The 25,146-nt window shown below is 41.1% G+C and overlaps 2 protein-coding genes across 4 annotated transcripts in view; one reads left to right on the top strand and one right to left on the bottom strand.

Moving 5' to 3' along the window:
• Positions 1-16,667, bottom strand: part of LOC109044418 (sialate:O-sulfotransferase 1) — a gene marked incomplete in the record, with an annotated part of 50,336 nt that extends 33,669 nt beyond the window's left edge. The window contains 1 exon segment of the mRNA XM_072303762.1: positions 15,861-16,667.
• The window catches only part of LOC109044414 (tRNA (guanine(6)-N(2))-methyltransferase THUMP3), a 64,703-nt gene extending 40,412 nt beyond the window's left edge, over positions 1-24,291 (top strand). The window contains exons 1-6 of one of the 3 annotated variants that reach the window (XR_011900431.1): positions 419-619; positions 1,097-1,410; positions 3,038-3,101; positions 4,655-6,803; positions 7,966-8,343; positions 8,974-10,580. Coding sequence is in view for 1 of the 3 variants with exons in the window: in XM_019062122.2 (XP_018917667.2) it covers positions 24,055-24,071 (17 nt within the window). In the remaining 2 variants the exon portion in view is untranslated. Of the gene's footprint in view, positions 1-418; positions 620-1,096; positions 1,411-3,037; positions 3,102-4,654; positions 6,804-7,965; positions 8,344-8,973; positions 10,581-24,054 lie in introns of those variants that run through there. The other 2 variants (XR_011900432.1, XM_019062122.2) reach the window with 2 other exon arrangements.
• The last annotated feature ends 855 nt before the right edge of the window (positions 24,292-25,146 follow it).

Genomic DNA, 25,146 nt, shown 5'->3' on the forward strand with positions numbered 1-25,146 from the left:
TGTATGGATAGGCAGGACTAGAGTGTTTTTGTATAATAGTTGAAACTAATCCATCGCTTTTAGGAGAAGATTACCGTGGAAAAGGGACGATTTCAAGTGGGTCGGGGTTTCCTAAAAAATTACCGAAAGTGCTCAAACTAGCTATTATAAAAGAAGAGACGGGGGGAAGGATGATACTGACCATTTTTAAGTTAACCATCTTCAATGTTTGACTGGTAAGAAACACATAATTTATAAGAAAAACGGAACAATCCATCGCAGCCTTACAAGCATGCACGCACATGTCATTGATGAAAGTTAGTATGTCTATCATGTAATCTAATGACAATACTCTCTTATCAAAATTAGTGGCATGTATTGAGACTATAGATTATTCTCTCTTATCTATCAATCGACCGGGCTCCATGTGGCATGCCTACTACAGCCGTCAAAAAAAAAACTGTAGCTCAACATTTGTATTTCATTTACGTCATGAGTAATTATTTTATTGATTCCCAGTCTCTCAGCTTGAGTTAATGTCAGTGTTATTTACGAAAATTCAAGTATATTTATCAACATGATAACGGAGATAACGTGCGTGTATACAATGTTAATTAGTGTTACTATTTGGCCCGTGTCCGTAAGTGAAGCTCACATTTTTTTTGGTTTTTTTACAGTTTTAACACAGTTATTGCTTCATTGATTCAATGAATACTTACGAATGAAAAGACAATGCATCCATTTACTTAGTGAAGTGTAGGAATAGGTATAATATAAGCATATTTATTTGAATGTATTTTGAATTTTTATCTGAACTCTCATTCAGATCAAGAATCCAGTTAAAATGATTTAATCAATCCATCGATTAGATATCTTTTAAATATTTCCATCTTTCCGTTTTTGTATAATCGTAGTTGGGAGCTCTTGTCAATAACGCTCTTACGTTTACCAAAAATGTCACAAGCTCTTAAGAATTTTCAGGTTAATGGTGTTAACAGACAGATGAGAATCGAGATCATCACGAAAAAGTACCACTGCTTTTTCAATAGTTTTACCATTTTTATTATGAATCCACGCAAAACGTTCTAAGACGTCTTTCTTGGTTCTGTCTCGCTAGTCACAAAGGCAATTTCCTTTGGGCGTAGTGGACTTCGCTGACATCATCGTGAACAACTTTACATACGCGGATAAATCGGGGTTCATCAAAGCAGTTATGACGGACGAATCCCGGCTGATCCTCATCACCCGCCCACGACTCTTTGGCAAAGCGACAGCTCTCTCCATGCTCCGCTACTTCCTCGAGAACCGCATCAGCCCAGCCGCAGCCCTGAAAGTCGGGTTCCGAGATCTCTTCCGCGGTCTCAGCATCTCCGAGGACACCGTCTTCTGTAAGGCCCACCGTGGACAATACCCGACCATCCTCTTTTCCTTCAGCAATGTCTATGGTTTTTTTTTTTTTTTTTTTTTTTTTAAATCCTCAAAAACATAGAGGGTAGTTTATTAGAAAAGATTACAGGTTGGAACCGGGGAAGACAGGGCCCCGGCCCGAAGGCCTACAATACAATTCTAATAAAAAGGTTTTTCGCCTTGAGGCATATGAACCTTGTAGAATAGGGGGGGAAAAAGGGACTTACATCAATGAAAGGTCTGAGTTTAGAAGTTAAAAGTTAAAAGAAAGGGCTGAAGAGTCAAATAAAGGGCTGAAGTAGAATAGATAATAAAACTGAAAAGGGTTGAAAAGGTCAGAGTTTGAATAACAAAAGTTAAAAGAAAAGGGCTGATGGGTCAAATAAAAGGACTGAAAGTAAATTTAAATTAATAAAAACTGAAAAGTCGTTAGAGTGGGCAGATAATTAATTACGTTAGTAAAACTAAAAGGGCTGAGAGAATTAAAGGTCTGAATAAACTGATCATTTTAAAAGGGCTGGGATAAAATTAAGGGTCTGAAAATAAATCAATGAACTGAATACAAAAGGACAAGGGGTATAAAAGGGCTGAGATTAGAATTAAAATCTGAAAATTGAAATTGAAAAAACTGAAAAACTGAGATGATAAAGGGCTGAAGAGACACCTCCCCCAAATATATAGGTCTGATAATATAAATTGGAGGGGGAGGGGGGGCTGGCAACGGCGCAAGGAAGGGGAATAAAAAGACTGAAACTAAGTGTATAAATAAAATAAATGACTGAAAAAACTAAAAAACTGAAACTAGGAACTAAGAACCAATCAAAGCAGGTGCAGCCCTTGGGTCTGGAAGCCCGGCGCCTTCCTCCAGGTTTGGAAACCCGGCAGTCTGCCACACCCACACTGTTCCTCTTTCGAAGGGGGGAGGGCGAGTACATGCTACGGTTCCAGATCCAAGGCGGTAACCTCTAAAACTAATGTCTTTAAAGTCCAAAAGACCAAGTCAAAAGACCAGTCATCACTCGTTTGGTGAACTTTTCCAGTACAAGAGACAGGTGGAGGGCGGCCAAAGCGACGAAGATCCCGGGAAGTTGCAGGCACTAACGCGTATGGTAGACTTTTCCACAACAAACCAAGGAAACTTGAGCACTTCAAAGGGTACGCGGTTACCAGTACGTCTACTACGAGGCAAGGACTGAGAGCATTTTTGTAGAGTACTGAGCGTAGATGGTGAATGAAGAGACAAAAGCAAGATTGGTAAAAAGTCCAGCGGAGAGTAAAGATGAAAAAAGTAAACAAGGGTTCATTTCAGAAATGGTAAAAAAGCATAGCGGAGTTTAAAATTAAATCTGATAAAAATTAGACGGCAGAGTAGTGAAATGTGGCAGCAAAAGAGAGATAAGACCGAACTGAGAGTTACATAATCAAGTAAAAAAGGGCAAAAGTCTGTAAAGTCACAAAGAAAAATCACTAAAAATAAGAAAACCCGTTGAGAAAAGTGAAAATGAATAATACAGCCGAAAGCACAAAGAAAAAGGACACGTCTTGATATAAAATTAGGAACTGAAAGTTAAAAATTAAGGACTGAAAAGATTTGATAGACGGAGCGTTACATTTCGGGCTGTCACCACTCCTGGCGCCGTTGCCAGACCCCCAGCAATGTCTATGGTGACAAGTACGAGGAGGCTAAGACCGCCATTGTCTACTCAATCGGAGAGGTGTGTACGAATTTGCAGTTACGCAGTAAATGGTGTAACCCATCATGTCTCCATTTCCAGTTTTATCGTCATTAAATTAGCTAAAGGCGAATTTTCGCGAGTGGATTCGGTCGAGTTTTTCAACCATATTGGCAGGGTCGCAAACCAAAGGAGAAAAACATTCTTATGCAGTCGAGAACTAAACCCAGTTGCTTGATGAATTTTGGCCAACGTTTGCATCCATCCACTTTTCAACCCACCTTGGGGGGTGGCTCTAGGATTTTGCATGTGGTCGTCATTGCTGCAAGGCTCACTGTAAAAAAAAAACTCCGGCCGTGGGAGCCGCAATCACGGGCTATATAGACATACCGTCCGTTCCGGGCTCAAAGGCCGAAAATTCCGGCTGTCGGAGGCGTAGCTTCGATTGCTCCGGGTTTAGAGGCAGAAGATACGGCTCCAGCAGCCGGAATTTTCGGCCTTTGAGCCCGGAACGGACGGTATGTCTATATAGCCCGTAATCGCGGCTTCCACGGCCGGAGTTTTTTTTTTCCAGTGTTGAAAACCAAAATAAGGATGTAAGCGCACCGTTGCCCGGCAGAAATTTCGTTTTTTTGTAACGGAGGTTGGCAATAAGTTGAAATCTTCGACCGAATCCACTCGCGAAAATGTGTCTTAAATTCCCTTCGTTAGGGTCGAACGCGATGAGCACGTCACGCACTTTATTTTAACTCCTGGATGCAAACACTCCGGCTCCATGGACGTCCGTGTTGCATATGCACAGAACTGAAGGCGTTTTGGCTGTATCGGTACTCGCCGGTTTAATGGTTTTTTTTTTTACCTCTCAACTTATATCTCAGTCACAGTAAATAGTTGCCAGAGTTGCCTATTGTGCCAGTAAAATAAACCGCTACTGCGTTTTTTCGCAACTTTGTTAGTTTCCCGAGATATGCACTATTTAAATGCATCACAACGTTGTCGGCCCTCGAAATCGCAATAAAGTTCGATCTCTGAACATGACGTTTAGAGTTTCCCTCAACCTATTTTAGTTGGTCGTCTTCTGTTTGGATTTTTACTTTCTCGTAGTTCCCTTTGGGAAAACTAATTTTGATGATTAAGTCCGAAATTTTCATAAATCTTTCCTTATGAATCGCATGAAATTATGAAACGATGACCATTTGTCTCTTGAAAAAATAAAATGCGACAGTAAATCCGTAACATGACATGCCTAAATATGCACGTACATTATTTCCTAGGTGCAACGTGAACCTACATCACAAAGAAGTGTGGTAAATATATATCAGTAAATATCATACTATGCTCTGCTCTTTCCCTCCTGATATGTTGGCTACTTCTAGTTTTTCAATAAGAGAGTAAATTACGACACGAAGTCTGCAACGTAGCAAACCAAGATACGCTTCTTTGCATTTTTACCGTCGAATTAAACCTTTCTCGCTCTCTTACCTTCATTTTTTCCGGTTTTTCTGTTCTTTTTTTAAGATCTAGGAGCATTTTTTTTCGCCGGTTACATATCGATTATCTCTCCGTATTTGAGTGTTTTATTCTGTCTATTTTAGATACACCGCCTCCATGAGTACCTTCTCGATGGTGATCTCCTCACGGACCAGGAAAAACGCACTTTCGAGGCCATTCGCGACAAGACGGCTCCTCTTGCAGACACCACGGCAGGCCTCCGCAAGTTATGCACTTATCTACACCGTAAAAACAATAAACCCGTTATCCTGCTCATCGACTCCTTCGAGAAACCTACCCAAACTGCCTTCTTCAACCAATACGCGGACCAAATGCAGTCCCTGCTCCACGACCTCCTCTTACCCGCTCTGAAGGACAACCCTTACCTCTACAAGGCTGTTATTACGGGCATTAGTGTTATCGGACAAGAAGCCTTACTCGCAGAGCTCCCCGACATGCGTGTCTACTCCATCCTCGACGACCAGCGCTACACCGAGTTCTTCGGGTTCCTAGAGAGCGACGTGCGCGCTCTGGTGGCGGAAACTGGACTTACTGCCAAACGCGAGCTCTTAGACACGTGGTACCGCGGATACGACTTCTGCGGCACATTGCTCTACAATCCGTTCTCCGTACTGTCGTTTTTGAGTCAAGGCGGGAAGCCAGGATTCTATTGGGTGCAAAATCCGCTGACAGAAACAGTAGTGCAAATAGTGTTCACTTTGTCAACGGCGGCGCGAAAGGACTTCGACAAATTGATGTACAATCACAGTTTAGAGAAGGTCATCCACGAAGATTTGTCTTACGAGAAGTTTGTCACCCAAGAAGAGCCGTTCTGGAGCCTACTTGTTCATTATGGGTACTTGGTTGCGAAGCCCAAGGGTCTGCCAGAGCTTAATTACACCGTTCGCATGCCCAACAAGGAAGTCAGAGAACAGTTGTTGGACTTGTGTAGGAAGAAATTTGAAGGAACTTTCGGCGCCAAGGATCCGAAGAAGTCCAACAAGGGGTACAAGCCCAACACCCGCGTAAAATAGCATGAGGAGGTTCTTTTAGCTAGTATACCGGTTGCCGGGAGCATCTTCAGCAAGAATGACAAATGGTAATTGATTTTGGCTCAGGTTTAACACTGAGGGCAGTGCTAATAACATCAGTGGTAGTTGGCAGTCTTGGACAGTGTCGGCCCGATCTGATAAAATTTTCAGTAGCCTGCGGGCTGATTATTGAAATTGATAGACAAAGCTATAGACAATGAAGACATAGGGCGTATGGAGCGATCCTATTGGTTGAATTGGATGGTTCTTATGGACTAAGGGAGAAAATGATGGACTAACTGTCGGGTTGCTCGCGCGTTGCCGTTAGTTAGTCTATTACCCACTGCCTCTGTCCATTGCAACCACCAGCTTCCACCAATAGGTTCCCTCCATATCCCTTTTGTCATTTTTGTCTATGGCTTTGTCTATCAATTTCAATAATCGGCCCGCTGTATGAATAAGTCAGTTACGTGTGTCATAGACACATACATTTAAATGAAAATACTTTGCTGGAAAAGTTTCCGCATGGATCCCACCTCTCGAGATCTAGGATGACGTGAATGTAGCGCCTTAATCGCCAAGAGATAACTATTCGAGCTTGGCGGTAATGTGGTGTTGCATACTTTCTAATTTGAAGGCGTTTTTCAAAATCGACTCCAGCGATCGAGGCTGGCAATGCTGGTGTGAGGTTTTGACCGCCTTATCTCAATTTTGATTAATAAAAGTGTAGAATTTGTCGTTTTCTAGACGATAAAGCGTAACATTTCTACGTGACAACCTTTCAACTCCTTAAATGTGATTTCATAGGAAACTGATCCTCGATGACACAACGTGAAAAAATTAGGTCACAAATGCACTCCCAAGTAGGATTTCAGCTGTCGCTCGAGCTTTGATTTTAATCAGTCTGTCTAGCATGTAATTTACTGACGGCGATGTCTTATCGAAATTAGAGGTGTAGCATCTGGACTATTAATAATCACTCCTTATCTATCGATTGGCCGGGTCCCTAGTGGCATACTGTCGAGCCCCCTTGTTGCACCAGCTGAAGAGTTTAATATTCATTATTCATGTACGTCATGCATAACGTTTTCATTCATAATTTGTTCCCCAGTCTGAGTTGATGACGTCTCTTTCCCTAAGTCCCAGGAAATTCACCATAATGGCGTCGAAAACGACGCAGGTGTACGCGATTTTCGGTTTATTTGCCGTTGGGTGTGTTTCCGTGAGTGAAAATTTTTCCTCTGTATGTGCACTTTTTGTCCCGTTGGCTCTGAGCTTTATGAGATTTTTAAAGTTGAAATACTAAAATAAGCAACCGTCAATCTAAAAAATAGTAAAGGTCGAGTAATTTTAAATAGATCTATCTTTTTTAATCGAATTAAAGTTTTTATTGATCAATATTGTAGTGAAATATCGACAATTAAATATATTATTATTATATTTATATCACTAAAAATATATTTAAAAAAGTATTCTTTAATTTAGTGCCCTTTGTCAATTAGGTATTCTCTGTTTTTTTAGGGAAACAGCTAAATTAAACCATAGAAGTAAACCAAGTTTCTCCCCCGTTTTATTAATAACCGTTAGGTAAAAATTACAAGTTATCCCTCGGGAATATGACCGTGTAAGCCCCGCACATACGAAACTGTCTAGGAGGAGGAGCTCGCGTCCTCCAGGACTCCAGCCAATACCACATGAAAAGCAAAAACTTTAATCAATTATACATCGGATTGTCTCTGATACCTAATTTAAAACTTAAAGACTTAACAAAAGAGAAAATTTTGAATAGGGTGGACGGGTAACCGAGTATTCGAGCCGACTACACTAAACCTAATTGCCTCATGTTAGCGTGTATACGGCCGGAATCATTTCAAAGGAATGTATTTTCGGCTGCAAACTAATTTTTAATCACCAGGTTTTTGTAATTACTGAAGCGTGATTCATACTCGAAGAATGTTGCTTTACATTGGTTTTTTCCATTTTTTCAACCAATGAAAGATCCATTGTTTTGTAACGTCTTAGATTCCCTTTTTTTATAAAACTGCCCAACCATAATTGGATTGCATTTTGCAAAAAGGAACCAGGAGCATTGCAATGTTGCCAAGATTGTGCAAATTTTTTTGTCGTGGAAGAAAAACCTGATTATCCATTAACAGTTTCTATTTTACTCGCGAAAAACTGTAAATTTAAGACAAAATTAGAATGTAAATTTTACATTTTTTCATGGTTTCAGTAATTTGATTGCAAAGGATGAGAATTCACAATCTTAGATCATTGCAATTCTTCTGGTTCCTTTTTGCAAAATGCAATCCAATTATTCTCTCAAGAAGAACCTCCATTCCAAATAATTTTCAAGGCAACTGATTCGGTATTTTGTCGCGCAGGCACATAGAAAATTCCCACTAGGCGTACACGACTTCGCAGACATCATCGTGAACAACTTTACGTACGCGGATAAGTCGATGTTCATCAAGGCGGTGATGCGGGACGATCCCAGCCTGATTCTCATCACCCGTCCGCGACTCTTCGGCAAGACGACAGCTCTCTCCATGCTCCGCTACTTCCTCGAGAACCGCATCAGCCCGGCAACGGCCAAGAAGATCGGGCGCTTGGATCTTTTTCGCGGTACCAGTATCTCCAAAGACACAGCCTTCTGCAGGGTCCATCGCGGGCAGTACCCTACCATCCACCTTTCCTTAAGCAACGTCAATGCGGACAGTTACGAGGCCGCGAAAACCGATATAGCTCACTCTGTCGGAGAGGTGCGTACGAATTTCTTTAAATGAATCAGTACTTTCGCAAAGGGGCGGGAGTGTAATTTTTCAAACTCGTTTTTATTGCATTTTTTATGCTCTTTTTACGTGAAAATCGTGTATTTAAGCGCCCATCGCTTGTGTTCTAAGAGGTGGACCCCCGCTGCTTTCTCGGGTAATCTGGCAAAAACAACCGGAGGGTTCAAAAATTCAGAAGAAAAAAAAGAAAGTTGAAAAATGGATGCGCTCCTTTTTAAAAAGAACTATTCCTAATGTTTTCAATGGGTCGGTTTCAGGAAGATAGTATGCATCTGCTGGTATAATCCAAGCAGAAGCTAATACAGCTCTCGTATGTACTAGTACTCCGGCGACGAATGAGGAAAAATCCGCGCAACTGTTGCCAAGTTCCAGCAAATGTCCAGTTCTTTTCGGGCATCTCTTCGTATTTCTAGTATTAATGAGCTTGTTATTCTTATAATATTTCTAATATTATCATTGGGAAAATTTTGGAATCTTTTTTGCATAATTTCTCGTATAATGCGCTTTTTAAAAATGTTATCAGAATATAATTGTTTATCCGCACTGAGGTTTCTTGTCTCATGATAAATTACTACTTTTTTGCTTGGATATACATTACAGATATACCGCCTCCATGAGTACCTCCTCGATGGTGCTTCCTAACCGACAAGGAAAAACGCACCTTCGAAGCCGTTCGTGATGAGACGGCCTCACTCTCTGACATCACGGCAGGCGTCCGCATGCTATGCTCCTATCTACACCGCAAAAATAATAGAACCGTCGTCCTTCTCATCGACTCTTTCGAGAAACCCACCCTAACTGCCTTCCTCAACCATTACACGGACCAAATGCGATCCGTGCTTAACGATCTCCTTCTACCGGTTTTGAAAGACAATCCGCATGTATGCAAATGCGTCATCACGAGCATCAGCGGCATCGGGCAGGAAAGCCTCCTCGCAAAGCTCCCTGAAATGCGGGTCTACTCAGTTCTTGACGACGAGCGCTACACCGAGTTCTTCGGGTTCCTGGAGAGCGACGTGCGCACTCTGGTGGACGAGGCTGGACTCACCGCCAAGCGCGAGCTCCTCGACACTTGGTACCGCGGGTACGAATTCTGCGGTACTCAACTTTATAACCCATTCTCCGTGTTGTCCTTTCTGAACCAAGGGGGAAAGCCCGGGGTCTATTGGGTACCCGGCGGTCTGACGGACTTCGTCGTGGAGTTGATGTTTGCCTTGGCTCCGACGGTGGTGCGGCCAGCCCTCGAAAAACTTTTTTCCAACGGGAGTATAGATACAGTGATGTATCGCGACATGTCGTACCTGATCGTCTTCCCAGATCCACTCTGGACCCTTCTCGTTCATAACGGATACCTGATCGCAACTCCGAGAGATATATCAGGACTTCATACTGTCCGAATCCCTACCAAGGAGATCAGGGATGGGTTGTTGGATTTGTGTACAAAGAAGATGCCAGGGAAGTTGAACGTTACAAATCCGATTCCGCTATATAAGGAAAATAAAACCAGTACAATCAACTCAACAAGTACTTAGGTCAATAGGTCCCGGGTTCGAATCCCGGTGGTGGCGACGAATTTTCATTATACTGACGAGTGGATCTGAAGAGACAGATTTCACTCGGCCTTAAGATGGTTCGATGGGCGTCATATTTTGTGTCAGAACGACGTGCGATATATCGCATCGATTGGCTCTATGTTTTCAGCTACTAACCATTTTTCTCGAATTTTGAGATCGCAATTCTGTTGTCAAGAGACTAAAGCACTCACTCACCAATTTTTACAAACAAATTCAACGTAATAAAGGCGTGGTTTTTTTAGAGAGAAAATATCGCATTCGATACTGATATCGAAACTGCACTCGAATGCGATATTTTCTCTCTAAAAAAACCACGCTTTTATCACGTTGAATTTCTTTGTTAAAATTGGTAAGTGAGTGCTTTAGTCTCCTGACAACAAATTTTCGATCTCAAAATTTGAGAAAAATGACAAATAGCAGAAAAAATGGAACCAATTGATGCGATATATCGCATGCCGTTCTGACACAAAATTAGGCGTCCATCGAATCACCTTAATCCCTGAAAATTTGAAAGCCTGGATCATTGGTGTGCACTAACCCTAAACCGATACTCATTTAAGGTTGCAGAATGCTCAAATGGACTGAAGACCTCAAATAACTTTTTTTAAAAATAAAAAAATAAAAAACCCCCAAGTACTTAGTTCCTCAATCTAGTATTCTTTGACAATAGTGTAACGTTGTGAAGAGTTGACCGCTTTTCCTACTTCCCTCGTGGTTATCCGTGACCATTTGAACAGAATGAAATCTTTTGAAATTCGTATAAAATGGTCAGCCACTTGATGACGCAGGATCGTGATTTGATTGTCAAATATGCTAGCTAGAGCTAATAATGCAGTGACAGATAAAAAATACTGGTCCAAAAATGTCCCATTGCTACGCCCTAATATAACTTAGATAATTACCAAGGAAACCTTGCGGATGATCCTATCTACCAACCGCATTTCCTGGACAAAAGTTCTAAGAAAACTACAACATTTTTTCCAGGATAACCTGAGGTTTGATATTAAGCAAGAAACAGTAACCACAACCCCAAAGCTCCATGATGCTTCCCGTGCTTATAATATTCAGCTTTTTTTTTTTTGTCGTTGTCGTCCTCGTCAACTTTTAGGGGGAGTTTTTTAGGATTGGGCCGGGGTAGCTACCGCCACCTAGAACTCCTTTCAGTACGCACTCTTCCAATATGAGTTTTCAAGCAACATCGTTCAAGGAATGGGTTGTGAAGTAGGTTAAATTAATACTAGAAACGTGTCTACATGCGGATGCAACATGAGAACAAAACAACTCTCAGTGCATTGGAGTTACGCGAGAAGTGATTCATTTTCAGAGCCATAACTCACAAACGACACGAAACGAACGGTCAACTTCACAACTTCTGTCCAGCAACTGACCCGCACAGTTGGCGAAGTAAATCCGCGAGTTATCGATGGAAGATAAATGTTCGCTAGAACTTTTCCATCTCAATCGGAATTCGAGATCCAGTGGATGGAAGTATTGAATAAATGCAGCTGTCGAGTGTACTTTTTTATGGATGATGTTTGAACGTAATCGCTGAAATTCGTTCGAGTGATTGTTTCACAGCGTGAACCGGCTTCGAATGGAGTTACAGCTCGTAGCTGTTGATTTCTCATGCGATCACGACCTTTCATAGCGGACCTCTCTGGGAGGTTTTTTATGATCAATGCCGCACCGTTCCCTGATCCCAAGGTTTTTCTCAGAACCAGGGTTGCGAGGTTGTGCGATAAAAGGGGGACAATTTACATGGGGATGAATAATGAAAGTGCTGATTTTCCAGTAGTATCTGGCAACTATGCTCAAGACTCATAATTCTCATGAAAGAATATGGTGCAATACTACCGTGCTGAGGAAAAACGCCGTATGAGCCTTCAAACGTTGCCAAGTTTCCTCCGATAAAAACCGAATGCACTGAGAAAATTCTGAAAATTATTTTCCAAAATTTTCAGACAATTTCGTACGCCATTTTATCTAAAATATCTAAAAATTTCAAGAAAAAACATGCATGAATGTTGTCTAAAATACATGTTTTAACAAGTGAAATTTGGCAACTCTAGAATGTTCCTACGGCGTTCTTCCTCAGCACGGCAGAATAGTACCGAATCTGATTAAAGATTTTTTTTGGAAAATTAAAGTTGCTCCCAGGTCGCAAGTCGCGACTTTTTTGACATTCTATCGTAAACTACTGTAGAATAAATTATGTTATACCGCGAAACCTATGGAATAGCATCAGAAAAAGAAAGAAAGGCAGGGGAAAAAAGATTTCTGTCCGTTCCTCACGTTGACGTGCACAAACGCGAACGTATAGGAGTTCGCGAAATAATACTTTTGTGCGCGTAGTGACATGAAGCCTGGCAGAATTGGACGTAGTTCTACCAAACAGACCTATGTGGAAGTGAGAAATATGGGGTGTGCTCGTTAGTTCTCTGGCCGTAAGAGTGAATGAGAATAATAAAGCGCCAGTGACGTCAACGGAGATGGAACTGCCGTCGTTCTGCTCTCGGTGGTCATCAACTCATGAGCCCTGTCCACAACGCTTTCTTGCCCTGCCCGCGGCTCATGAGTTCCGCACTCAGTTGCACATAGGTCTGTTTGATAGAATGCATTATCCCGCTTTTCCAATTCTTCAAAAGGAACCACGCCCACTTTTACATTGCTTCTTATGCAGATTTCTAGAGCACACCCCATATTTCTCACCGCCACATAGGTCTGTTTGGTAGAAATACGTCCAATTCATTTAAAGGTCAAGTATCTTTTCATGAATAATGTTTTTTACTCCGAGGAAAATTCCGCGATAGTATCAAATGTTAAAGACACCTAAAAATCATCGTGTTTCCCCCGAGGAAGAAAGAATGTACACGCGTCCAAAATTGCTTATCATATTTATCATATTTTAATCTCTCAAACAAATAACTGCGACGCCTGATTGGTTCATCACGACAGTAAGATTTTTTTAAAATATCACCATCAAAAACTCACCGATAATTCTTGCTATCAGCTAGTAATCAAAATTAAATGCCTCTAATTCTCCTAGCCAAAAATATTAAATCGTAAGATTTTGCGTAATTGCAAAGCTCGCATAACAAAATAGAAAATCTTAAGGGGAAATATTATTTTCCTCTTTGGTGTGAACAAATATGTTGAAGCGAGCAATGTAGATTTTTTTTTTTTTTTTTTTTTTTTTTTTTTTTTTTTTTTTTTTTTTTTTTTTTTTAAATAAATAATTAAGTATTACAGAGGGTACACTTACTCACGAGGTATGCGTAATCCACCTTTAACTGTTGAAGGGAGCAATGCAGATTATTACTTTTGTGTTTGTAAATGCGTGTTCTGATTTACTCCTTGTTATATTGGGTACCTAAGGAACTTACTGTTAATGTATGATTAATCCCCATCATCGTCTTTCATCATCAAAATATTTATTAAAACTTAAATTTTATTCTTTATAAATTTTGAACGTCGTTCAGTTTGATTGTTGATGCGTGGCATGTAGATAATTTATTTTCATATTCATGTTCATAAATATACGTATTTTTTTTTATTATTATCATTTGGAGCCCTTATTAACTCAAGTACTTAACATTAATGTTTAGCTCACGTTCCTAATGTTATCTGTTAATTCTATCATAATTAATATGGAAGTAAATTAAGAAATAGAAGAATGAACAATGTCCTTAATCACCACAGCCAGTGTTTTATGATCTAAATTCATCACTTTATAGTCCCCTCAAAACGATGATACCGATAGTTGCATCTTTTACTGCAAAATAATTTAAGCACCCGTGTAATTTTTGTCATAAACGTCAAAAGTCTGGCGCATTTAATGATCATATTTTAGATTTTACTGTATGAATACAAACTAACAATTAGTGAAAAGTCGTTCAGTTACCTTTTCATTTTACAGTTGCAAATTGCGGCGACTGAAGAGTCCTTAACCAATAAAATGAAAAGCGTTTGTAAGTCCTCCGAAATGGTTTCAGAGCTGTATAACAGCACGGAATGAGGAACGTTCCGTGGTGGATATCCATACCAAAGAGCACCTTTTACGATCGTGTTTTATCGCCTTAGCAAGCGAGTCTTTGGACTCAATGCGCGCAACATTTTCGAATCCCCAAGAAAAAGCATCAGAAATCCTCCCGACCAAAATAATACCGCGTGAACTTTATTCAACCCTCAAAAAACTTTACACTCAACATGATTTTCTTTTCATTTTCAATGGTAATCAACTAGTCTTCTCAAACTATTTAAACAGTCGTGATCATTGTCTCTGCTCTCCTGAAAACATCATCATCTTTTTTGGTTAGAAAGTCTGCGTGTGTGGAAAGAGGGCCTACACTCGAAATTAAAAATCCATTCGTTGTTTCCCATACGATGGAACTCCATTTCGAAACTGCAAATCTGACTCGAACAGTTCAACTTAATGCTAGACTAAGACTGGGCAGTACATAATTTATGTCAAAAAATTCTGATTTTTGTGTGTGAGTAGGATGTACAATGGCGAAATTTTCTGTTTTAAATTCTCATCAATTTCCTTAAAAAAAATGCATTTAACGAGTTGAAAGGTTGTCACGTTGCAGTGTAGTTATACTTTATCGTCTAAGAAACGACAAATTCTACACTTCAATTGATTTACATTGAGTGAAGTCAGGTTAAACCAAACAGTAGCATTGCCAGCCTTGATCGCCCGAGTCAATTTTGAAAAACGCCTTCAAATGAGGAAGTATGCAACACCACATTACCGCCAAGCCCGAATAGTTATCTCTTGACAATTAAGGCGCTACATTCACGTCATTCCAGATCTCGAGAGGCGGAATCAATGCGGGAACTTATCCGGAAAAGTTTAGGGTATTCGTGACTGAAACCTTATCTCTCGGGGAAACTTTGACTGCGAAACACTCACACATGCACCCTCCCACCCTCACATACACAAGATCTCCTCGGAAAGAAAGCGTATGCTATATCCAACTTCCAACTTATTCCAGGCTTTTAGAGTAAAGATCTCAATGGGATCTCTCCCTCAAAGGAACTCCAAGCTTAAAACTGCTTTTCCAAGAAACTTCGACTCTGAAACATACACAATCACTCCCCCTTACGCACATACACAAGGTTATCGCTTACTTTTTAAAGAGTTACCGGGAATGTTCGCGGGTACGGCACTTGATTTTCCCCGGTAACTTTGATGCCCACTCGAAATGCTTGAAGAAACTAAAAGTGAAAAACACACGAAAAAAACTAACTTGCGGATTTAAAAATGTTGTACTTTAAAGAAGTGTCCGACATGTTTCAATGTAGATTTTCCAATCAAAAAATGTTAATCCAACCACCCCGGTTCAATCAGCTTTCCTTTATTGTAAAATGTACTTTTGAAACCAGTGTTCGAAACTCACCTGTGAGTTTTAGGAGCTATGTGGCGCATCAAGCCCGATTTTTAGGCGCCATTGGAGATTTTTTAGGGGCCAAATTGACTTTCTGCCTATATATTATGGCGCACTTAGTGAAAAGTTAGACGCAAGATATTTTCGTAGCAGAACTAGTACGTAGCTGTAACTTGAGGAAGACAAAAGCACTAAGAATGAAATCGTGAAAATTTAGAAAAACAAGTCTTCACTTGTAGTGCTGAGAATTCTGAGTTTTTTCAATTCAAATGGATTTGTTTTTCTTTCTTTTTGTGCCTTCCTGTGAAAATCCAGATTTTTAGGGGGCAATTTTTAGGGGCCACGTTGGCGCTGAGCTTTCATCTTTTAGGCGCCATGGCCGATTTTTTAGGCGCATTTGGCGCGTTGGCGCCTGTGAGTTTCGAACACTGTTTGAAACATGCATGTCGGACGCACTTTTATCAATTCAACTGTAGAATCAGCAATTCATCGTTGTCTGTGCACGTTAAACTGAAATTTACGTTACCTGAACGGGAACGTGAGTGAACCCGTCACGTCCGCATGCGTCACGTGCGACTCACGTCACGCCGAGAAGCAACAATCGGGACCGCACTTGATGCAACCGTGGCGAGCGGGACGCGACTCGGAGACGAAAGGTCGGGGATCGAGACCACGAGGCGCAGCGTTGCGAATGGGGCACGGGGAGACTGGCGTCCCCCGACGAGACGCCCCCATCCCCCACCCCTCCCCCTCCGACCCCGAGGGGGTAGTTTATGAGCACCCGACAGTCAGCCCCGTAGTACGCGGAGCAAATATTAGCCGAGGTTGGGTGGGTATCGATTCGAGCTACGAATCGAGCTTTCCACTGCTTAGAGCCCCCCTCCCCCCGATTCGTTGTTCGTGGAGTTCCTGTTTCTAGTAGCTTCTTGGTGTTTTTTTTTTCGTGCATGCGACGACATTCAATGGGCTACCAGACAAAGAATGAATTAAAGCACCGCGTTCTATGATATCTCGTCGGAAGCTATTCGCACAACGAGAAGTTTGGAAATCGAGGAAGATGTATTACGATAGCCAAAGTGCGAAAGCACGTATCACATTATGCTATGTTGTAGACTTCCTTATGGATAAAGATATTTTGTTAATTTGTCAAAACCTGAGATAATTTGTTAAAACCTAAATCATACCTGAGATAATTTGATAAAACCTAAGGAAATTGGTTATAACCTAACTATTCTGTCAACAAACTGATTTGCTAATCTTCACTGTACCCATTGTGACCTGTACCTAGCCTAGCTTACCATGGCTAATGTACAGAAATAAAATGAATTTAACTTTGAATTTGAATTTCCTGTCATACTTTAATTTTTCCCCGGAAAACTAGGTGACGTTTCTTGGAAACTTCCTTCAATTTTCTCTGGTAGCAGAACATTCTGTGCACAGTTCAAACTATGAATATGGCTTGTTTTTCTTCGAAAAAATAAAATCGAAGCGTAAATTTTAAAACTCTGCAATGGAGATACGTAGGCTTGCACTGTGGCCATTATTCATAATCAACATTATTTCGAAAAGAAAAAAAAAAATAAAGTTAGGAAAGGTTCGACTTTAGTGGTGAATTTCATCCTGTGAACAATTCAAAGCCGAGAAAAAAACTGGGAGCCTGAAAATAGTTTTTAAACCTCGGTCTTTGACGTTGAGTCTTATGGAAGAACACAACTTCAAACTTCTTTCACTGTGTTTAAACTTGATGCGATTTGGTGTAAATCATGATGTATTCCGTAAAATATAGACCTTCAATAAGCAAAAAAGCGTACGGTTGGGGGAATTCAGGGTGGGCTTAAAAACGGCCTTTATCGATACTCCTTCTTTCAACGATCAGGTGGTGCAGGGTGTCTACAAGTCCGGAAAGAGTACTGATTTTATAAAGGCGGTCTGGAAGTACTGAAGAAGTGCTATGATTCCGCAAGGAGGTCCGGAATTTTTGTGTCATTTTGTCAATATTTGAGCGAGAAATTCAAATTTTTGAAATCTTTCGAATTCGTCAGATGAAGGTGCTGAAACCGTACTGAAATATCCCGCTGAAGAGGTACTGAATTTCTTGAGAATTTACTGAAAAAGTCCGGTAAAAATACTGATTTTTAATCAGCCTGTTTTAGTAGACACCCTGTGGTGGCTGAGAAGGGCCGACATAGTGACTCATGGGTCGATGTTCCGGATTTAACCCCAAGTCGTATTCTGCCGTGCTAAGGAAGAACGCCGTATGAACATTCGAGAGTTGCCAAATTTTCCTCGCTAAAATGTTTATTTTTTAGGAAAGTTATGAATATATTTCCTTTAAACTTTCAGAATCTTTCGGTGGAATTGCGGACTAAATTATCTGAAAAATTGAGAGGAAAATACTCATAAATTTCCGAGGGAAATTCGTGTTTTCTCGAAGGAAATTTGGCAACGCCTGAAGGTTTATACGGCGTTTTTCCTTAGCATACGGCAGTATTCTTTTCGCGTGTGCATGATGCTCCGCCATGAAGCCTTTTATCTCAAACGACGCGGGGCGGCGCGACGCTATGAGAAAAAATGAAGGAGCTGCGGAGCATCGCTTTCGTGGCATAAAAGCGCTCGTTAGCCGAAACGAAACGGAATGCAATGCACTCAGTGGGTCACCCGCGGCGGAGGATCGATCCCTGGAATCTCGCCAATGGAAACATGCAAAAGAGCCCCTGCTCTTGCAATTTCGTCACCGAGAAGGATTTCGCCGGCCGCCGCGTTTGCAAAAAGTCGTTTGTTCGTAGCGTGTAATCGGTGTTTTGACCTCTTCTTCGGTCGTTGGCGGGTTTTCAGCTTGTATCTAATTAGATTTGCACATGCGGGGAACTGCACTTGAGAGGAAACTTAAGTTGTCCTTTCCTCTTGCATAATGATTCCGTGCAATAATACCATTCAGTATTCGAACTCTATCATATGTACGTGGGCTGCCTTTCACAGATTGCAGTGTTTTCAAAATCGTGCTACTTCATTTATGCTTCAAAGAATTCTTCTTATGTGTATTTTCGCAGCGAAACAGTCATTTACGCAGGAAGATGCTGCAGGAAGATGATTTGCAACGTCGCAAATGGAGAAAAGTCGTCTCTCATTTTGCCCGAAAATATGTATGCATAAAATTGAGGGCATTATGACTGGCCTCTCTCAACTTATATTCGTCTGTAACGATAAACAATGGGACGCGCTTGCTACGGCGCCGTGATACAACTATACAACCTCGACGGATGTCCGTATTGCGTTCAAAAAATTGAAGGCGTTTTGACTTCCTACGCATAATACCTGTAGTTGATTCGATCGACAAACGCGTTGGTCGGCGGTGACGGCGGGGACTTGATGCGACTATTTAAGCTTGTTGGATGTCCGTATCGGTCCGACTGAAGTGCGAAACCACGTATCTCCATTGCGGCGTTTCAAAATTTCCGTTCTTAACTCGTCTCTTCCATGAAAAACAATCCAAATTTACGACTTTAAATTTTGAACCAAATCCTCTACTATCGAATACGAAAAATCATGGAGAATTTAAGTTTCATGTTGACCTGCTTCTCGAAAGAAAAATAAAATTTCTAAGGAAGTCTGCAACGTCGCAAATGGAGAAACGTCGTCTCTCATTTTGCCCGAAAATATGTATGCATGAAATTGAGGGCATTATGACTGGCCTCTCTCAACATATATTCGTCTGTAACGATAAACAATGGGACGCGCTTGCTACGGCGCCTTGATACAGCTATGCTATACAACCTCGACGGATGTCCGTATTGCGTTCAAAATTTTGAAGGCGTTTTGACTTCCTACGCATAATACCTGTAGTTGATCCGATCGACAAACGCGTTGGTCGGCGGTGCCGTTCTTAATTCATCTCTTCCATGAGAAACAATCCTCGACTCTTAAGTTTTTTCGTTCCATGCCTTATTCATTAATGCGGTTCAAAAACACGAAACATCCGATTCCGACACCACGTCTGATTAGACTTGTTGTCGGTGGCAAAGTATGGATGATCGATTATCGATATTCCCCCCACTTTAAACTATGGTAAAGAATTGATTATTAAGGTGTTTGTTGCGGACACCCTGTTAATCGATCCTTTTCCATAGGTTTAAATTAGCGGCAGATCCATCGACGTATCGCAAAGCACGCCACGCCACTTCCCGTTGAGTAACATCCGGATCAAAGAAGGGTTCATAAATTCCGGTTTATACTCTCTTACTCTTTAAGGCCACCCCCATGTCTACTCCCCATCTCACACATTATTTATCACTTGAACAATTGATGAGTTTCTGACAGTTCAATTGACGTTGTCGGAATTTCAAGATTGTCAAATTCAGCAGACGTCGAATAATCCACTGCAAGAGCGCGGAAGAAATGTGTAATATTTTTCCCAGTTTGGCGTCCTTCCGAAAGCACTCGGGCCGGCTGCCAGTGAGAGTGTTTCCCGTTGACTATCGTTTAAATTTAGGCCTTGACGAAATCCCCATCGCCGTCGCCAAATTTTCATAGGCGGATCCATCAAATTGGCAACACTGTTTTTCTCCATTTAAACCTATGGAAATGTATCGATTCTTGGAGGGGCAAGGTGCCCCGACAAGAATCGATTATTTAACATTGGTTTAAATGGAAGGAATCCATTGTTGCCAAATTGCTGGATCCGCCCCTGTTTGCAAACCAGTTCGCCCGCGTAAGCGTTTAATTTCATTTTCCAAGAACAAGTTCTTGTGAACATTGTTGCTTAAGGGAATCAGAGGTCAACGTATTTTTCAGAGTCTTGTCCGTTCGGTCCCCTCCCCTTTGGATTTTGATTTTGATTTTCGCTCAAATACAAATTTTTCCTAATATTTTTACATATAACTTCCATTCATTAGGGCTTTCGGCGGTCTGGGAAACGTGAAAAGTTAGGGAATGTTGGAGATTTCAGCGGTACCTCGATAAGTCAGGTAATCCATGAAAAACTCAGGGAATTTCGCGAGCAGTGAGTAGAAGAATTCAGCATAATGAATGAGGTAAAAATCTATGAGGATGATTGGTTCGACGGTCAGGGAAAGTCAAAGAGTTCGACGACTTTGGAGTCTGGGAGAAACGAAAAGAGTCAGAGAATCGAAAAATGATAAAATTACAAAAATCCTTACATAGGGCCACTATACCATGAACGAATTTTGACCGGCGAATACGTGTTGACAAAGGTAAATGATGCGTATAACACAATGCGCACATTGGAAACGCGAAAAAGTAACTCAGAAACCGAGAAATCAGCTGTTAAAAAAGGGCATCTGTACCATAAATTTAAAACGCTCCATTTTCGCGCCGAACCGAATGATATCATCCAGCACCAATCAGAAGCGAGCACGGGTTTCTACGATTTCCGTCAAATGTCTTTCTATTTCTCGCACATAAAAACAAAAAGAAAGTGGAAACTGTATCTGTAGAATCGAAGAATGGAACCTCATTCATCTTGTCTGTACCCAGTAAACAAACAACAATTCCACATTGAGGTACGTTTTATTTTAATAAACATCAGTGAAAAATAAAAGGGGATAGCGATTTGACTGTCGTAGTAATAACATCCATCATTTTCTCGCCGTTTCGGCGAGTTTAAAGTTCCTTCGAGTCCTTAGACTTTTTAACAGCGACTTGTCCGGGATTGTGGTTCCAAAAATAAACGCGATAAATCACCACGTAATCTACCCTCACCTTGTACTTTCAGAATATGAAAATAAAAAACACCAGGATTAGTGACCCATTAGTTGTGCCAATTTAAGGAGGCTACTCGCACGTATTTGGACCGCGTTTAGCAGAAAGGTACCAAGCCACATCAGCTATCGCCAATTTAACCGGACGATTTATTTCTTTACAAAAGAACTTTTTGCGGATTCTTATGAAAATTTTAGGAACTTTTCTTCGTGCTATGCAGAAAATTTACTGTCTATTACACAAAAATCCGCACAATCGTTTTTATATAGAAAATTAAATTTCGCAATAACTGATGTGGCTTGGCTCCTTTCTGCTAAACGCGGTCCATTTGATGGTATGTTTTTGGTGTTTTCAGGAAGTTGAGACAAATGTTGAATGACGTATCTAAACCTACGTCACAGGTGCGTTATGAATGGCCAGAAGGTGCTAAATCGAAAAAATAGCGTTACGTAAGTTATGGACAGTCTCACTCGGTTACGATGAGCGACTTGACCCCCCTTTCCCCTGCTTACGAGACGACTTGAAGAGCTTCGCTCGAGAATGTATCAATGAGTGAAACTTGGCATGATTTCCCGTCTTTTCTCATTCCCGAAATTGCTTTGATCTTGAGCTATGTTCGAGTGGTTCCGACGCGTCAGTTCCGTGACGTTGCGCTGCCGTCCGGCGAGTTTAATTTTCCCCCGACTCCCGCGTTTCCCCGGTTTTGGCGGGAAAGTCGTTTTCGGGTCGAAAGTTTCTAGTGCGTGAAAAAAAATCTGAATATAGACGTATAAGCGAGAGGCAATTGAACTTGCCAAAAAGTGAGAGACGCTTGAGGAAAGGGAAATTTCAGCGTTAAAAACACGGCAAATTGATGAAGAAGTGAGAACAATTCTGGGATATGACGGGCTAGACGTGCGGGGATATTATTCAATCGAGAAGCTTTTGGCTTTTGCGCCAGGACTTGGAAAGTGAGATTTTATAAGTGAAAGTTTTTTCCAGAATTTGCTTTGAACCACGCTGTGTAAATATTTATACCTCGGCCGTATTCCTTTGTTCTCAATAACTCTCAACGAATTGACTCTCAGCAAATCTTTTAAATTTGAATTAAAGTTTTTAAACTTCAATTTCTCCAAAATCTCCCACCCCTCTGGTGTTGCATCGGATTCGAACACCACTGCTCGTGGATGTTGCAGTCTTTGAAAGAGGATGAAACGCAAATAAACGTTTTCTACCATTACAAGTTAATAATGAGGTAACCGACTGACCATCGCCACATTTTTAAACCCTCTTGAAAACCTAGAACTGTGCAGTGAGGGTATTTTAAATTGACAAATTAAAATGGGACCGAGTTTATCAGAAAGGAACCAACCCCCTATTTTCGAAAAAAAATGAGTGAAGAGTGTTTTTGAGTTCCACTAGTTGTGCATTTTCTCCTGCCAAAAACTGAAAGTCTAAAAACAATTTTTTGTTGTGAAAAGAGGCGTAAAAATTTATTTTTTCATTGGACCATTTGCAGGAATAAAACTTTAAACCTATTTTTCTCAGTTTCAACTTAATGTGGGTTGGTTCCTTTCTGATGAACTCGGTCCAATTATGATTGACTTTCATGAATGAGTTTTCATTAAATTGATCAATTTTCCCACCCTGGTAAAAATAGGCAGTAGAATCTGTGTTCCAAAATACCATAGACCTACAGCCGGCTGTAAGATTTCCAATAGCTTCTATAGCCGGCTACACAATTTTTTGTAGCCTTTTATAGCCGATGGCGATTAAGCAACAGCCAGGCGATAAAAAGTATGCTAAACGTTACTAATTACGGATGCTAGGACTTAGTGAGTTTTTGGAATACTGCTCTCTTTTCGGGCCGTAGTATATTGATTTATTTTGGGAGGAAAGCTCCGTACTTTTGATGGATGCCTGCCATTACTAATATATTAGAACGCCTTCAGTTTCGTATGATACTGTGCAATACCTCTGGTGTGAAATAGTTGCTTCAAGTGCCGTGGCACGCTGCGGCGAGGCGCGGCAGGCGGGCAGCCAGCGCGAAACGCGCATTGGCGCCTACAAACCTAACAGGGATACTTCACGCGTTGCGCAATGCGTGAAGTATCCCTGTTAGGTTTGTAGGCGCCAGTGCGTCGCCGCTCCGCTTCGTGTTAGACTCTAATATTTCATATGGCGGAGTCAGCGTTATTCAACTCATGATTTTGAAATGTTTGCACATCCTGTATGGATTATTCTCATTTTAAATGGTGAAAAAAAAAATGTATTAAAGGAAAATATAATGTGTGTTTTGTAAATATGAAGGTGGTTCCGTTTCAAACTTAATGATTTCCAAAGCACACTAATTTCTACACAATTTCTCATAGCCTTTTATAATCGATGGCGAAAAAACAACAGCCAGGCGATAAAGTGTGAAGCCCGGCGATAGGAACTTTAGCCCGGCTGCATAATTTTTTATCGCTTCGTATAGCCCGGCCGTATGATTTTCTCCGCATTCTACAGCCAGCTATATGATTTTCTGTAGCCTTCTTTAGCCGGCTATAAGAATTCCTATGGTATTTTGAAACGCAGCTCTTATCGCCAATTTTTACCAGGGCAGAAAACTGAAAGTATATTATAATTACAGTTGCAGGAGCAATAGTGAAGCGAAAGAAGAGATTGTATCTCTTGCTCTGCCATAGATCCAAGATTACAAACTTAGAATCTTTCACTGAGTTATACGATTAAGGCTTGGCATGAATCTACCCTAACTTGTTACAGGCATTTTTGGAGGGTACCAGTTTTTTGTATCATATTTCCTCAAATTTCAACGTCAACCGGAGTCTAGTTTTCAGAGAAAACCAGTGGCACCATCGTGTTTCTCACGAACTTTTACTTTATAAGAATCAAAAGTCAAATTGCAAATTCCTCATACATGAAACATGTCAATTACGGCTTCCAGTCGGACTTTTTTTTAGTGTTCCTCTATGACTCTGTCTTTTCAAAAGTCCTAATTTTTCCGTATCTCTATGTTCCAGACCTGAAAAACGCCTAGACGAGTCGGGGATGGTAGGGCCGGAGGCATTTCGAAACGGCTACGCGCTGGTGGCCGAGCTTGAGGCATGCCAACACGTGACCTCTCCCGACGACTTCCGCGTCAAGAACATCTCCATCGCCGACATCAACGACCACAAAAGCAAGAGGAAGAGGATCTTCACCGAGGACAACAACAATCTCGTCTGCGAGGAGCTCTCTCGCACCCCCTCTCCATCCCTCTCACCACGACCCCCGCCAACCCCTTCGCCCACGCCGTCGGATAAGGGAAGCAGCGACGCTCAACCCCGCTACAGCAACACACATCTCAGGTAAGGGTTTGATTTTTTACGGATCATTCGTTCAGGGTTGCCACAGTGAGGGAAAACCGGGATGTCAGGGAATTTTAAAAAGTCAGGGGAACCTGGAAATATCAGGGAGAAATAGAGAACTTGCAGGTGTCTGAATTTTGATGAATTTCGTGTTTAAGTCGCAACTCCTGTGTGAACTAAACACGAGGATAATCTGCTAAAATACATGTGTGTAAATGGAAAATGTCGCCAAATGACGTCACTAGGCGGTGAATTTTCTCACTTTTAAATCTACTTTTATATACCATTTCCCATATCAGAAAAATGATTATAAAAAATGCTGTGAAATCAGCTCTTTCAGTACTTTCAGATGAAGCAATAAAAAATGTGCATGCAAATTCTCCATTGTTTTGTTAAGTCATCTTTTTTTGCTTTCTAGAATGAGTTTGACGTTCCGAAGAATAAATTATGCCTGAAACCTATTTCTAATTTTTCATTTTCAACCATCTGGCATATCTTCAAATGTCAGGGAATTTCACCAGAATGTGTCAGAGAAATCGGCAAATTGTCAGGGAATTTCATTTTCTAAATTCTGTGGCAATCTTGTTCGAATAGAATAACGTATTTCACGGATTTTTCCTCGGATTCTCGGCAAATAGCAGCAAGATTTTGATCGGAAACTATTCAGGCTTTCTACTTCCTCCACATCCTCGCGTAGAAAACTTTGATATAGTAAGACGCTCACACATACCAATATACACAGTAATGACTGACACTTTGAAGCTT

This window comes from Bemisia tabaci, chromosome 8 (assembly GCF_918797505.1).
Source record: "Bemisia tabaci chromosome 8, PGI_BMITA_v3".
NCBI classification, from domain to species: Eukaryota; Metazoa; Arthropoda; class Insecta; order Hemiptera; family Aleyrodidae; genus Bemisia; species Bemisia tabaci.